The sequence below is a fragment of the Argentina silus genome, assembly GCF_951799395.1.
Source record: "Argentina silus genome assembly, chromosome: X".
In the NCBI taxonomy this organism is placed as follows: Eukaryota; Metazoa; Chordata; class Actinopteri; order Argentiniformes; family Argentinidae; genus Argentina; species Argentina silus.
The window spans coordinates 43,271,220-43,284,273 of record NC_139653.1 but is presented as its reverse complement, the minus strand read 5'-3'; the positions used below and the strand labels follow the sequence as shown (position 1 = coordinate 43,284,273).

Below are 13,054 nucleotides of genomic sequence, written 5' to 3'. Positions count from 1 at the left end.
ATCACTGTGGCTACCTGCACCCATGGAGACCAGCCGGAGGAATCCGCTTAATGTGTCATTAATTATCTTGAAGTGGATTAATACATAAAGTGGGCAGAGCAGATCAATAAGTCCTGCACCACACAGTCAGTGGGATGGGAGCAAGTGTACTGCAGTGCCATTAACCTCTCTGGTCACAAAGCGTATTGTACAGTTGGTAACTCCCATCACAATTTAATATAATTTGCCCCCTGGATGCCAAAGGAGAAAATGATTGTCATTAGTACGTCATGTTCTGCTGTCTATACCCTGTCATACTCTCTGGTTTTGATATTGATTGTTGACTTAGCTGCCCGGGGTGTTACCCATGCATCAGTTTAAGCATTTCCAGTAATGGCCTTGATGATGAAAAAAAGGGCAGAAGGCTTAAATTGAGTGTAAATATTGATTTACAGACTGTTCATATTTAGTTCATATTTGTGGGGCTTTTGCAAGAATGAGTACCTCACAGTGACTTTGATAGATTTAGTATTCAGCTCAGTGATCAGGAGAACCAATGAGTGGTTGGAGATGTCTAAAGATGTCTATGCTATCTGTTCACCATCAAACACTTTACTACCTCTCATGGATTTAACATAGTGATGGGTGACAACACAGGTTCTGGAGGGCTTCAAAGGCGCAACATTTTAGTGATAATAACTCCTCAGGTATGTTATTTGGAATGATTTGTAGAAATGGTTTCTGCTGACTTTCTACTTTTTCACAGTTCAGGATGCCATCCAATAGTGTTCGTCTGTGGTCCAGTAGTCTCCTTGGGCTCACTCTCATCCCCCACTGACCCTTGAAGGTCATGCACTCTGTCGGGGTATAAACACAGCCTTAGAGGAAGGCAGAGAGAGGGCGAGAAACAGAGAAGAGACCAGCTAGGGGGGAGCTGAATGAATTTTGTCTTCCGGCTCATCCCTCATTCCGTCTCAAGTTAAAAATAAAACACTCTCTTAAAGGCCCACGCCAGCCAGTTTTGCTTCCTGGCTTTTCTTGAACTGATGCACAGAGTGGTGACGTAAGTCATTCACAGAGCTATTTGGGAAAGTAATGCCAGATATAGCTAGGAGCAATTCTCTGTAAAAATGTGTTCAAAGGTTGGTAGTCAGTGAATGGGGTTAGGAGGGTTATATTTGACTCTGGGTTCTAACTTTACAAACAGGCTAGCCACGTCACACATCAAAGCTCTGTAGCTGTATGAAATAACATACATCACGGCACATGGGGAAATCATTTTAGAAGGAGCAAAGAAAATATAAGGTATCAGCCAAAATACATGTACTTTGACCTTAATGGCAAATTCCAGGCTTGAATCATTGTGTAACATTGGCTGTATGACAATGTAAATGTAAGAATGACTAATGTGGGTCTTTAAAGTCTCCTAGTGAGAACCTGAGCTCTATTGTCAAGGTGGCTGGAAAAGTTATAGGTGTCCAACAGACCCCCCCGCTGTCATCTTTGATCAGCATGTTCTCCGTAAGGCCAGGTCTTTGTTGTACAGTGAAGTCCACCCCCTTCACCCCATGCAATAGGAGTACCCCATGCAATAGGAGTAAAAACTCTTTAATTCCCTGTGTAATAAACTTTCTTCATTTGCACATGTAAAACTGCATTTTACATCATTGATGTTCGCCATGTTTGTTCTGTTCTGCGTAATTGTATGCTGTATTTGTATATTTGTATATTGTATGTTTTTAATTGTGACTCCTAACTGCAAGCCAGGTTTCCCATCTGGAACAATGTAGTAAACTGAAAACTGAGATGAGAGTAAGGGAGGTTATGCCAAGGCCAGGTAAACACAATTAGGACCTAGTTCCCAACACAGTCTCCTAGCAAAACATGTAGGCAGAAATGATAGTACAAGGCCACCTCCATGTCCTCCATACAGTATGCATTATTGTGTCTCTAAGAGGCTTGGAACAGATGGAATTGTACACTTTGTTACTGCCTGTGTGGCATATCTGATTGTAAGCATTAAATACTGTAAATCATTTTTAACTTTAAAACACTTTCGCGGTTTTGTCAGATGTATTGATTAGGTAGCAATAAGAAATTGTGTTTGCCTTAGCTACAGTATGTCTACCATGTGTCACTACATTAGCATCGCACCTTTCACATGTCTGGGTTGTGATGTCCTTACAGGGTGCTATTACACCCCTGACACCAATGTAGCAAAGATGCGTAGTCGTTGCAGAAACTCACAACTATTTGGGGTTGGGAAAAGTTATAAAAGTTTGAGCACAGTGATGCCGTGAAAACAACTGTATGAGAGTCATATTTGTGGTATGCCTCACAGTTTAATAGAGTTGTTAGCCTGCTAGTGAATGTAATACCAGCTGTTTGGTCGTCTCATGAGTTTCTTGAAATTGCTGCAAGCCAAGTACAAGTGGTACTTTTTCCCCAGATGGGAGCACTAAACTGTAATCTAGACACTCATTCTCACCTGCCCTGGCTGGCTGCTTGCAACCAATTTCATTCATTACAGAAAAATCAGCTGCAAAATGAAGTGAACACAGTCATGCTTCACTTGAGCACTTCATTTACAGTAGATAAAAGCCTCAGTGATTTACAGATGTGTTGTCATACTTTGTCATTTATCTATTTTACCCACCACTTCAAACTGCCAACTCTTTTCTTTTTCAATTAACAGTTTTGCAAACAAAGCACAAACACTGTGATCCTAGACCTTTAATTAGCCCTGATAATAAATCCTTTATGACAAGTGATTACAATTTGAAGCATGATTGGATGAGTATTCATTAGTTTACCCTGAGTCGAAGAGATAACAAAATGTTATTGACTCTAATATGTAATTTATTTAATTATCGAACCACAGAGCTAGCCATGAAGTCCATTGAACACTATCATTCTCTAGGAGAATTCTCATATTTTATTAGTACTGTTGTTGAGCAGTTTTTACTGCAGAACATGTGGGCATGTAGTGTAGAGAGAGTAGAGTAGTAATGTATTGTTCCCAAAGGAAAATTACTTTATTGTCCTGCATCATCAATAAATTACTAAAGGACAAAACACGATAAACAACACAACAAAACATCTGAAAGCACCTGATACTGAGGAGATCATTTAAAAAAAATAAAAAAGCAAGAATGCTGTAGTCTATCCTGCTGGGGAAAACAAGCAACAACAACATTCATATTATGAGCATCATCCACCAATTCATTGTTTACACTCATTAAAACATCTATAGCTTATTCTAGCTGTGGGTAAAAACAACCGTCTAAACCACTCTCTGGTGCACCGGAGCATGATGGCCGTGCTACTCAAGCTGCTTTTGTACTGCATTAAAGTGCTTTGTAGTGGATATGTGACATTGTCCAAGATCATGTCTTGGTTTGCAGCCTATTTATGAACATTTCCTGCATTAACTCCAGACTGCAGACAGTTGTATCACTTGCTTTCTTTATGATCTTGTCCAGCTTGTTCATGTCCTCCTTGGCTACGCTCCCAGTCCAACACACAATGGCATAGCTCAACACACTAGCCACGACACTGCTGCTGAACATGTGGGGAATTTTGTCACATACTGTAAAGATCTGAGCTTTCTTAAAACATACAGTCTGGATTGGGCTTTTTTATAAACACTTTGAGAATTGTCCTTCCAGTTTAGCCTTTTGTCCACTATAACCCCCAAGTACTTATAAGAATCAATAGTGCCAATCTCTTCACCATAAATAAAAATGGGATATAAAACATATTTATTTATCCTAAAATCTACCACTAGCTCTTTGGTTTTGGTCTGTCCTGTACTGTATGTCCTGTCTCATTAAATACTGTAGGTATTGTAGATGGCTGTTTTCAGCCCCTGGGTCTTCTTGAAAAGACTAAGCTGAGACAACCAAGGATTTTTCAACATGCTAAATCCAACTTAATCTAAGAGAATGTAAAGGAGTTTAAAGAGAGTCTAATCAATTATCGATGTAATCAGGGACGTGCACAGATGTGCTCATTTTGGGGGGAAAGGAACTGCCCTTCAATAACTCTGAGCACGTCGCTTGATGTACTGTAACATAGACATGATTTGTAATGATCAAGCCTACAAGGACATTAGTGGTAGGACTGATGATTCACACTCTGGTTTTCCGGAAAATAATCCAAAAATATCCATCCCTTTTTTTGTCCGGAAATGTATTTGAAATGTAGCCAGTCTAATTCATTTGCAGAATGATTTCTTTTTGTTTGTTTAGTCCACTGGTTTTCATATCGCACATTTCCAGGCAAGGGCTTGCTCATTACTGGTGTATCAACACATGCATGGTCTCTGGCTTTGTCTAGAGGCCTGTTTTGTAGAGCTTTATTGCATTTGGAGAGCTTGATTTAATTTCCCTGGAAACAAAAATAGCTCTAGAACCACTAGTAAATAGTCAGAAATCATCGTCTCTAGTGTTGTATGGAACCTGCCTCTACAATTCATTTGTCCTCAGTCCAAGATAATTCTCCAAAATCAAGTATAATATAGCAATGAGTATTGTTTGATTGGATCAGTCAGGTTTTACAAAGGTGTTCACAACACAATACTAAGAGGGTGTTTACGGAGTGTTTACAAAGTGCTTCCAAAAGCGTTACATACATTAAATACATTGTTTATACATGGGCGTATGGGCTCTAAAACTAAATAGTTCCTTTCGTCAGAAAACTGCCAAGGACTTCAAAGTCTCATCAGCTTTGTAAATCTTTCAAGGCTTTGGCTCTGTTATTTCTCATTGTATTGGATTGCTTGGTATAATAAGATTAAAAAGCTGCAGTCATTCATCAACACCTAAAATGAAATCAGTCACTTTCAGGCCATAACTCTTTGGTACTTTCATTAGAGGGAATGTACCGGAAGGACAAGTAAGAGGCACCGAAGTGTATGGGTTGAATAAACACTTGTGAGTGTCAACAATCTTAACAGAATTTATTTGTGATAAGTGAGTTTGCTGTGCAGAAAGCTAATTTTAGGGAAATTTCATTCTTATTTAGGGTTAGGGTTAGGGTTAGGGTTAGGGTTGGGTATTTCTTCACAAACCTAATCTAAAGGTCTTATTAATTTTGGGTTTTTGTGTGTTAGCTCAGAAACCTGGTTATTAGTTTTGACCGAATCTGGCCTCTATATCCCCTATATAAATTTATTTGATCTGTGTATGTTTGAAGTATTGTAACCTACAAATATACTTGGATTTATCAGGAATTGGCAGAGACTCAGTCAATGTCTTTATTCTTATCCCAAAGGTTTCACCATTTATAAAAAAAAAAGTGCTTTATTGATTTAGGAGCAGGCTGTACCTCCCAGTCCCTCTGTGTCTATTTTGGAAGCAAACAATGTTTGTTGTTTGCTTGAGGGAAAAATATGTTTTATATCTTCCCTCTGTAGTTTGACATGCAGCGAATCACACTGGAAGAGCTGAAGCACATCCTGTTCCACGCCTTCCGGGACCACCTGACCATGAAGGACATCGAGAACATCATCATCAACGAGGAGGAAAGCCTGAACGAGAACTCAGGAAACTGCCCCGAATATGAAGGAAGTATGTGGAGTTGAACTGGAGTCTTATCTGTGTGAGTGAGTGTGTGTGTGTGTGTGTGTGTGTGTGTGTGTGTGTGTGTGTGTGTGTGTGTGAGTGTGTGTGTGTGTGTGTGTGTGTGTGTGTGTGTGTGTGTGAGTGAGTGTGTGTGTGAGTGTGTGTGTGAGTGTGTGTGTGTGTAGAGGGAGAGACAGAGATGAAATGTGCGAGAGAGAGAGAGAGAGAGGGGTCGGGGGGTTGAGAGAGAGAGAGAGAGTGAGAGGGGGGGTTGAGAGAGAGAGGGGGGGTGGGGGTTGAAAGAGAGAGAGAGAGAGACTGTGGGGAAACTGTAACTGCCAGGGCCAGACCGCGATGCGTGGCTGTCTTCTTCCTGTCAAAAAGAATTTCAGGTTGCCTATCAGGTTCCATTACCGTCAAAGAGTGCACCTACTGATTTATTGATTGAAGGTGTTTATGTGGTTTGAAGCCATGTGGTCACTTATGCAGCGCTAACATTTATTAAATATTCATGCTGTAACTTGGCTCTGTCAAATATGTCTTCAGAGATATTAAAGGGATAGTTCACTTTACACCTTATAGTCAGACGGTTCCTTACCTTTAAAGTAGTCTATGGGCCAGGATAAGAGGTGTTTAAATAGCCATAATGCTGAAGTTAGTAATGGCTATTTACACAACTCTAAACCATGGATTACTTTCTCCTGGCCCACAGACTACTTTCAGGAACTTTCAGGAACAATTTGACTATGAATTGTAAAATAGAGACTAACCAAATAATTTGGCTGTGCAAATATCTTTTCTTAGTCTATTGGTGAAATGTGTCTTTGAAGTAAAGGCGTCTTATGTCAATACAGAGTTAGTATGATAGTAGCTTAGAGTTAGTATGATAGTAGCCTAGTAGCACCCAAATTATGTTTCTCTTTGGTCACAGAAGGTGATCGCGCCAAGAGGAAAATCCTCCCAGAGACAACCAGAGTGTACAAATAAAAAGTTTATGAATAGACGTCTTGCTTCATTCACAGGCTTCTCCATACTCTCCTTTTATGGAAGGATGCTACATCATTCCCGGAGGACAACATGTTTACTGTACACTTGTTTTAATTTGTGTCTGTCTGTCTGTCTGTCTGTCTGTCTGTCTGTCTGTCTGGCTGTCTGGCTGGCTGGCTGGCTGGCTGGCTGGCTGGCTGTTTGGCTGGCTGTTTGGCTGTCTGGCTGTCTGGCTGGTTGGCTGTGTGTCTGGCTGGCTGTTTGGCTGGCTGGCTGTTTGTTTGTCTGTCTATCTGGCTGGCTGGCTGGTTGGCTGTCTTTCTGTATAACGTTAGAGCTAGTTCAGAGCCAAAATGTACCCTCAGGGATCACACCCTCCTTCATTTCACTCTATGGCAGTCACAGTGCTGCCTTGTGAAACTGTAGAGTCGGCGTGATGCAGAGATGAAATGGCCTGTCACAGGAGATTTACTGCAGTAGGAGTGGAGACAGCAGGGTTGGACATGGATTGTACAGTGCTTTATAAGAATATTAAAACAGGAGGGTGGACAGAGGGTTTACGATATGTGGATGGGATGTTTCAACTGGTTTTATGGCTGATGGCCGGAGAAATCAGAGAAATCAGAGCCCGTCCTCTGATTTCCACCTCCACCAGCCTCCCCTGCACCGCAGGCTGTGACACGTTCTATCAGCCCAAAGGTCTATGAGAGGCACTGCAATTGAGGACCACTTGGATGAGTTCTGCCCTCTGCAGAAATCAATACCATCAATACCTGATGTTACTGCAGAACACAATTCATTAGGTTACTGCACTGCTCCATACAGTACATTGATATCAGTATGAACTGTCTGGCACATGTACTGTGAGAAATTATACCTGATACAGATGTGATGTATTGAGAGCAATACATACTTTCCCAAAAGATACTGATGATGACCCATGATCTGATAATTTATATACATTTGATATATAATAATAAAACTTGTTGCAGAGACAGATATGTGTTGTCTCTGTACTGGTACATCACAGATTTTCATCCAGACAGCTGCCAGGCCAGACATGCCTATATATTAGCATTCAGCAGATCTAGCCTAGCACCGAAATGCATAATCAACAAAATCAAAGTCTGAAAATTATATCATGTGAACATGTTGGCTTGCATGCCATGTGTGTGTGTGTGTGTGTGTGTGTGTGTGTGTGTGTGTGTGTGTGTGTGTGTGTGTGTGTGTGTCTGTCTGTCTGTCTGTCTGTCTGTCTGTCTGTCTGTCTGTCTGTCTGTCTGTCTGTCTGTCTGTCTGTCTGTCTGTCTGTCTGTCTGTCTGTGTGCCTGCATGTGTGTGCGTGCCTGTGTGTGTGTGTATGCAATAGTGTGTGTTTGTTTGTGTCCGGGTGTTTAGATGTAATGGAACCCTGGGACATCAAGGTGTCAGGGGTGACAGCAGGGCCTGCTGCGAAGGTTGTGACCCACATGCTGAGTGACAGCTCTGTGACTACAATCAATGCCTTTCTTTACACTCCCGCTCAGCAGCAGCAGCTGAACAGATGACCCCTACACCGACACCATGCTTCGACTCAAGGGAGCTACGCATGAATTATGTATCGCTGGACTTCACAGCACCTGAGTGTATCTTACTACAGTATAAGTTGTTAGTGTAGGCAGCAAGTGGCTGTGCTGATAACAGTCGGCCAGCTGAACACAAACCCTGTGCTGATAACAGTCGGCCAGCTGAACACAAACCCTGTGCTGATAACAGTCGGCCAGCTGAACACAAACCCTGCCTGTGCTGTTTCGTCATCACCTTTGTGGTACGTCACACGCGGGGGAGGCTGGTGGAGGTAGAAATCGGAGGACGGGCTCATTGTAATGATAATGCGTGGAATGGAATAAGGAATGGTATCTGATACCATTGCTTATTCCGTTCCATGCATTACAATGAGCCTATCCTCCGATTTCTACCTCCACCAGCCTCCACTGGTTACACGTCTGCTCACTATGGTCCATATGTTGAATGAATTTGTATTTTTGTCTAAAATCAGCATTGCTGCCCAGGAAAGTGTTGAGTCATTTACCACCTTTTTGTAACTGGCAGGAAGGTATAATAACCACACTGATTTCCTTAAATCGATTCTCCATATTGAGGAACAAGCAGTCTGTGAAGTGATGATTTCTGTCCTTCCTGAATTTAAATTTATAAATAGAAGATGAGTGAGTGAGATTTCAAGGGAGATGGCTACACAGACATGACTCTGTACCTGCAGGTCATTGGCCCACCTCACCTAATTACCATGGCCCCATAGTCCAGCTCCACCGTTTCCAGGCCACTGATAGGCCAGAGGCAGTGAGACTTGCTGATTTACCACTCCATGCCGGAGGTTGGCATGAACTGGAAAATTATATCATGTGAAGATGTTGGCTTGCACATGCCGTGTGTGTGTGTGTGTGTGTGTGTGTGTGTGTGTGTGTGTGTGTGTGTGTGTGTGTGTGTGTGCGTGTGCGTGTGCGTGTGCGTGTGCGTGTGCGCGTGCGCGCGTGCGTGTGCGTGTGTGTGTGTGTGTGAGTGTGTGTGTGTATATCTGTACACAAGTGTATATGTCTGTTTGCCTCTGTGTGAGAAAGAACGTGTCTTTGTTCATCTGTGTATACAGTGCTACATATATTCCTGACAGTTTTAAAGCCAACCAATCATTTGATTTCTATTCTCATCCCCGGACAAGCTGAAGACACAAATAAGCCATGTAACATGCAGAGCGGAGCCTCAGCTGCTGGGATTGGTCTCATCTTTGCTCTCTCAGTCCCCTGCTGCCACTAAAACAGTCACTCACACCCACACTCACACCCCCCCCCCCCCCCCCCCCCAACTCATTTTTCACACCTAAATCAGGTCCTGCTAGATCATTCATACCAGAGGTGTGATTTATTGAGTAGTGTTTTTCACTCAAAATAAAGAACGTGAGACAGACACCAGCGTTACATAATTTCAATCAATCAATGTCTAATTTATTATCATTCAGGTAAGAATAAAATAAGAACCAGCAACACTGCTGAAAACTACTCAGTGTCAGCTTTCTTGGTCTTGGTTTTTCTAGCACAGTATGAAATGGTAAATGGCAAAAATGTTGCATGCCAACATTTAAATTAATTTGGTAATGAACCTCTGTTCCTCATTCCATTCCTCCTTCTGTCCCTCCCTTTCCTCTTTTCTCATCAATCAGTTCATTCGAAAAAGAAGAATCGGCAGACGTGCGTGAGGAAAAGCCTGATCTGCGCTTTCGCCATGGCCTTCATCATCAGCGTCATGCTCATCGCGGCCAATCAGATGCTGCGTAATGGCATGGATTAGCTACGCCCACTGTGAGCGGGAAAAAACAACCTGCATGTGCATGCCAGTGGGTCAGGTAATTTCCTCTTTGTTAAAAAAAAAAAAAAAAAAAACTACAAAATTGCCTCACTTTGGGTGACATAAAAAGTAGAAAAAACAGATTTTCTGAGTGAGTGACACTCCGATGTCAATTGAGACGGAGAAGCCAGCATGAGGAGTCCATGGAGTCCTCCTCCCCTTTACTCTGGCAGGGACATTCAAGGGCTGACTTTCGCTTTCTCTGCTGTCTCTGTTCCCTAATGCAATAAAAACCCAAGTACAGGAGTTCAGAACTACTCTTTCCCCCACCCCACTCAGTCATTCCCCCACCCCACTCAGTCATTCCCCCACCCCACTCAGTCACCCCACCCAGTCATTGACTGTTTCTGTGTGGAGCTGCAGACCGACCACATTCCCTACTTGAGTGTATCTGTGTGAAGCTTCGCTCCTCATTATTAGAGTCACTGAGAGTATCTGTGTGAAGCTGAAGCTCAGTCTCCCACAGAGAATCTGATGAGCTATTGGGAGGTGTTGTCTGGCTCGGGCCTCCTGAGGTAAGCAGGAGCAGGAAATAATTGGCCTCTTATTATAGTTGCTAGAGGGGAATTGGAACCCTCCATCGGAGTGCCCCGTATGCGTCAGGCGTCAGTGTCTTTTGCTCTTGTGCTGTTTAATATGTGATAGACTCAGAGGCTTTCAGCAGTGCATGTCTGAATAGCTTGTCTGAATGATCAGTGTTATGGCCCAATCTCTCATTTGCTGTCAAAATTCGGCATTGTGAACAGTAATACATTGAATGACGTATCATGATGTATATGTGAACAGCAATGTATCAACGAGTATTGCAGGATTTTATCAGTCTTGAACTAATGTTGTGGACCAGAAGCTCCATATTCGTCCTATACACACACTTGCAGTCCTTCACTATGTTTTCACAGTATTGTTGAGCAAAGTCTTTGAGGGGTGGTTTCCCGAACACAGAGAAGCCTAGTACTGGATTAAATCACACTTTCAATAAAAAAATCTCCATTGAAGATGCTATTTAGTCTCAGATTAGGCTTAATCTGTATCCCGGGAAACCAGCCTTGAAACTCCAGAGCTAAGAAAAGTTGGGGGCTTTGCCTTTTTTTTTTTTTCTGACACTATTGATAGGCATACTAATCTAACTAACACCAACAAGCATTTGCACTGTCTCACCAACCAAATGATGATTTGATTGATCAATGGGACGAGACCATTGGGGTACACACAATTCCTCTTGAGGTATTTCTAAACTCCTATATTGACTCTCATGGTTTTTCTCATGGTTTTTCTGAGGTCTGCTTATATATCTATTGCATGCAATCAAGTCACCATCTGTAAATATATTACCCATGTTGTGTCTAAATGTATTGGGTATTCTACTGTATGCGCATGATTGTGGGTACCCTCTTGCTTAAACAGGTTTAGAGGTGCTTGCGAGGGAGCACTGCAAACCAGGGGCATCTGCTGCACCACAATACACAGGCAAACATCTCCCTGTATACCCCTCACCCTCTGGCCAAAGCCATAGAACTCAGCAGAGTTGTACTGAAAAATAAAATGGACGCCTTTTCTGTTACAATGTAAAAAAAAAAAAAAAAAAAAAGAACAATCTGTATTAATGTGTATATTCGGCAGGAACAGTCCATTGTGTATGCTGGGTTCACCCTTTTGCACTGTACTTTCGAACCAGCCTGATAAACAGAAAGTCTCAAACGTGTATAAGAGCGCCACCTAGAGGTTGGACTAAGAAATGTGGTATTTTTTTGTAATACAAAATGTATGTGCTCTTGCTGTAGTGTCTAACATGTGTCACAGACTCCTCATTTATTACATGAGAGTAATGTGGGCCTGTCTATTGCTGAATATTCAGATCTTATCAGGCATTTAAATGTTGAAATGTATTAGGATTCTTACATCTGTATCTTATCTGTGTAAAATGTTCTGCCAAAATTGTTGGTGGAACTACATTGTTTGTGAAAACATATTTAAACAAACTGTATTTATGGGAATATAGTTCTTGCCCATGGCAGAAAATCTCCCTTTTTTAATTAAAGGATGGTTTATGAATGTCTACGTTCATTTGCATCATCATGTTTGGATGACATCTCTGACTTTACTCTGTTCTATGTCAGAATAAGAGCACTGATGTGTGTGCAATACTGTCTCTTATTAAATGTTATAAGCTACACTGGATATAAAAGGCTAAATCCACCAATTCAGCAGAATCCTCACCTTTTTCACAATTCACAATTGTTACGGTATAAACAATCAAACTGGTGTTGAATTGTGGATTCTCTTTTTGAACACATTTGAATTGTCATGACCCCAAAATGCACTGTTATACCTAAGTGTAATAGTATTTTCCAGTAGCCCTAGTGTCAAAGCTACCTGCGAGTCTGGAATGCAAGACTATTGGTAACACATTTACAGGTGATGGAACTGCACCTGCCTTCACACAATCAATGCATGTCTTGACAATGAGTTGAAATGATGTTGAAATAAGGATGAATGAACCACACAGCGGTATTTCAGTAGCATGGTGGTTGAATCGCACATGTCTGTTCTGTATAAACACTGTACATACCTAATATGTAAACAAAATACATAGAAATACACACACATGCACATGTAAACAAATGCATGCACATAATTTGAACATGTAGACTTGTAGGCAAGAGTTGTTATATTAAGAATAGCCTGGATATTGTATCTGTAAATAATGAAATCTGTACAAAAGTAAATGAAAAAGCATTTATTCAATAAAAAATCTTTTTGTACTCTGTGGTGTTTCTGTTTAGTTTTTTCAAAATTAGAAAAATGTTGCCTTTTTGTATTACATGTGTTTGCTTACCATTTATCTTATCAGTAGTCTCAAGTCTTGATGACCTGCGCCAACAGTATCTCTTCCACTCTAAGACCACAAGGTGGAGGCATAACCCAGTGTGTGTGTGTGTGCGCGTGCGTGCATGCGTGCGTGCATGTGCGTGCATGCCTGTTTTCCTGTGTATATCTGTACACTAGGGAATGTGTCTGTTTACCTATGTGTGAGAAAGAGAGTGTCTTTGTTCATCCATATATCGGTTTAGCTGTATGGCTAAGTAATATGTATTTGTCCTTGTCCTAATCTAGCCCCTCTTATC

At 41.6% G+C, this 13,054-nt stretch overlaps 1 protein-coding gene across 1 annotated transcript in view; it reads left to right on the top strand.

The window, feature by feature from the left end:
• The window catches only part of caln1 (calneuron 1), a gene marked incomplete at its 3' end in the record, with an annotated part of 55,380 nt that extends 45,508 nt beyond the window's left edge, over window positions 1-9,872 (top strand). Inside the window, exons 4-5 of the mRNA XM_083696310.1 lie at window positions 5,396-5,549; window positions 9,745-9,872. Of these exons, the coding sequence (XP_083552436.1) occupies window positions 5,396-5,549; window positions 9,745-9,872 (282 nt within the window). The remainder of the gene's footprint in view (window positions 1-5,395; window positions 5,550-9,744) is intronic.
• Window positions 9,873-13,054: the final 3,182 nt, after the last annotated feature.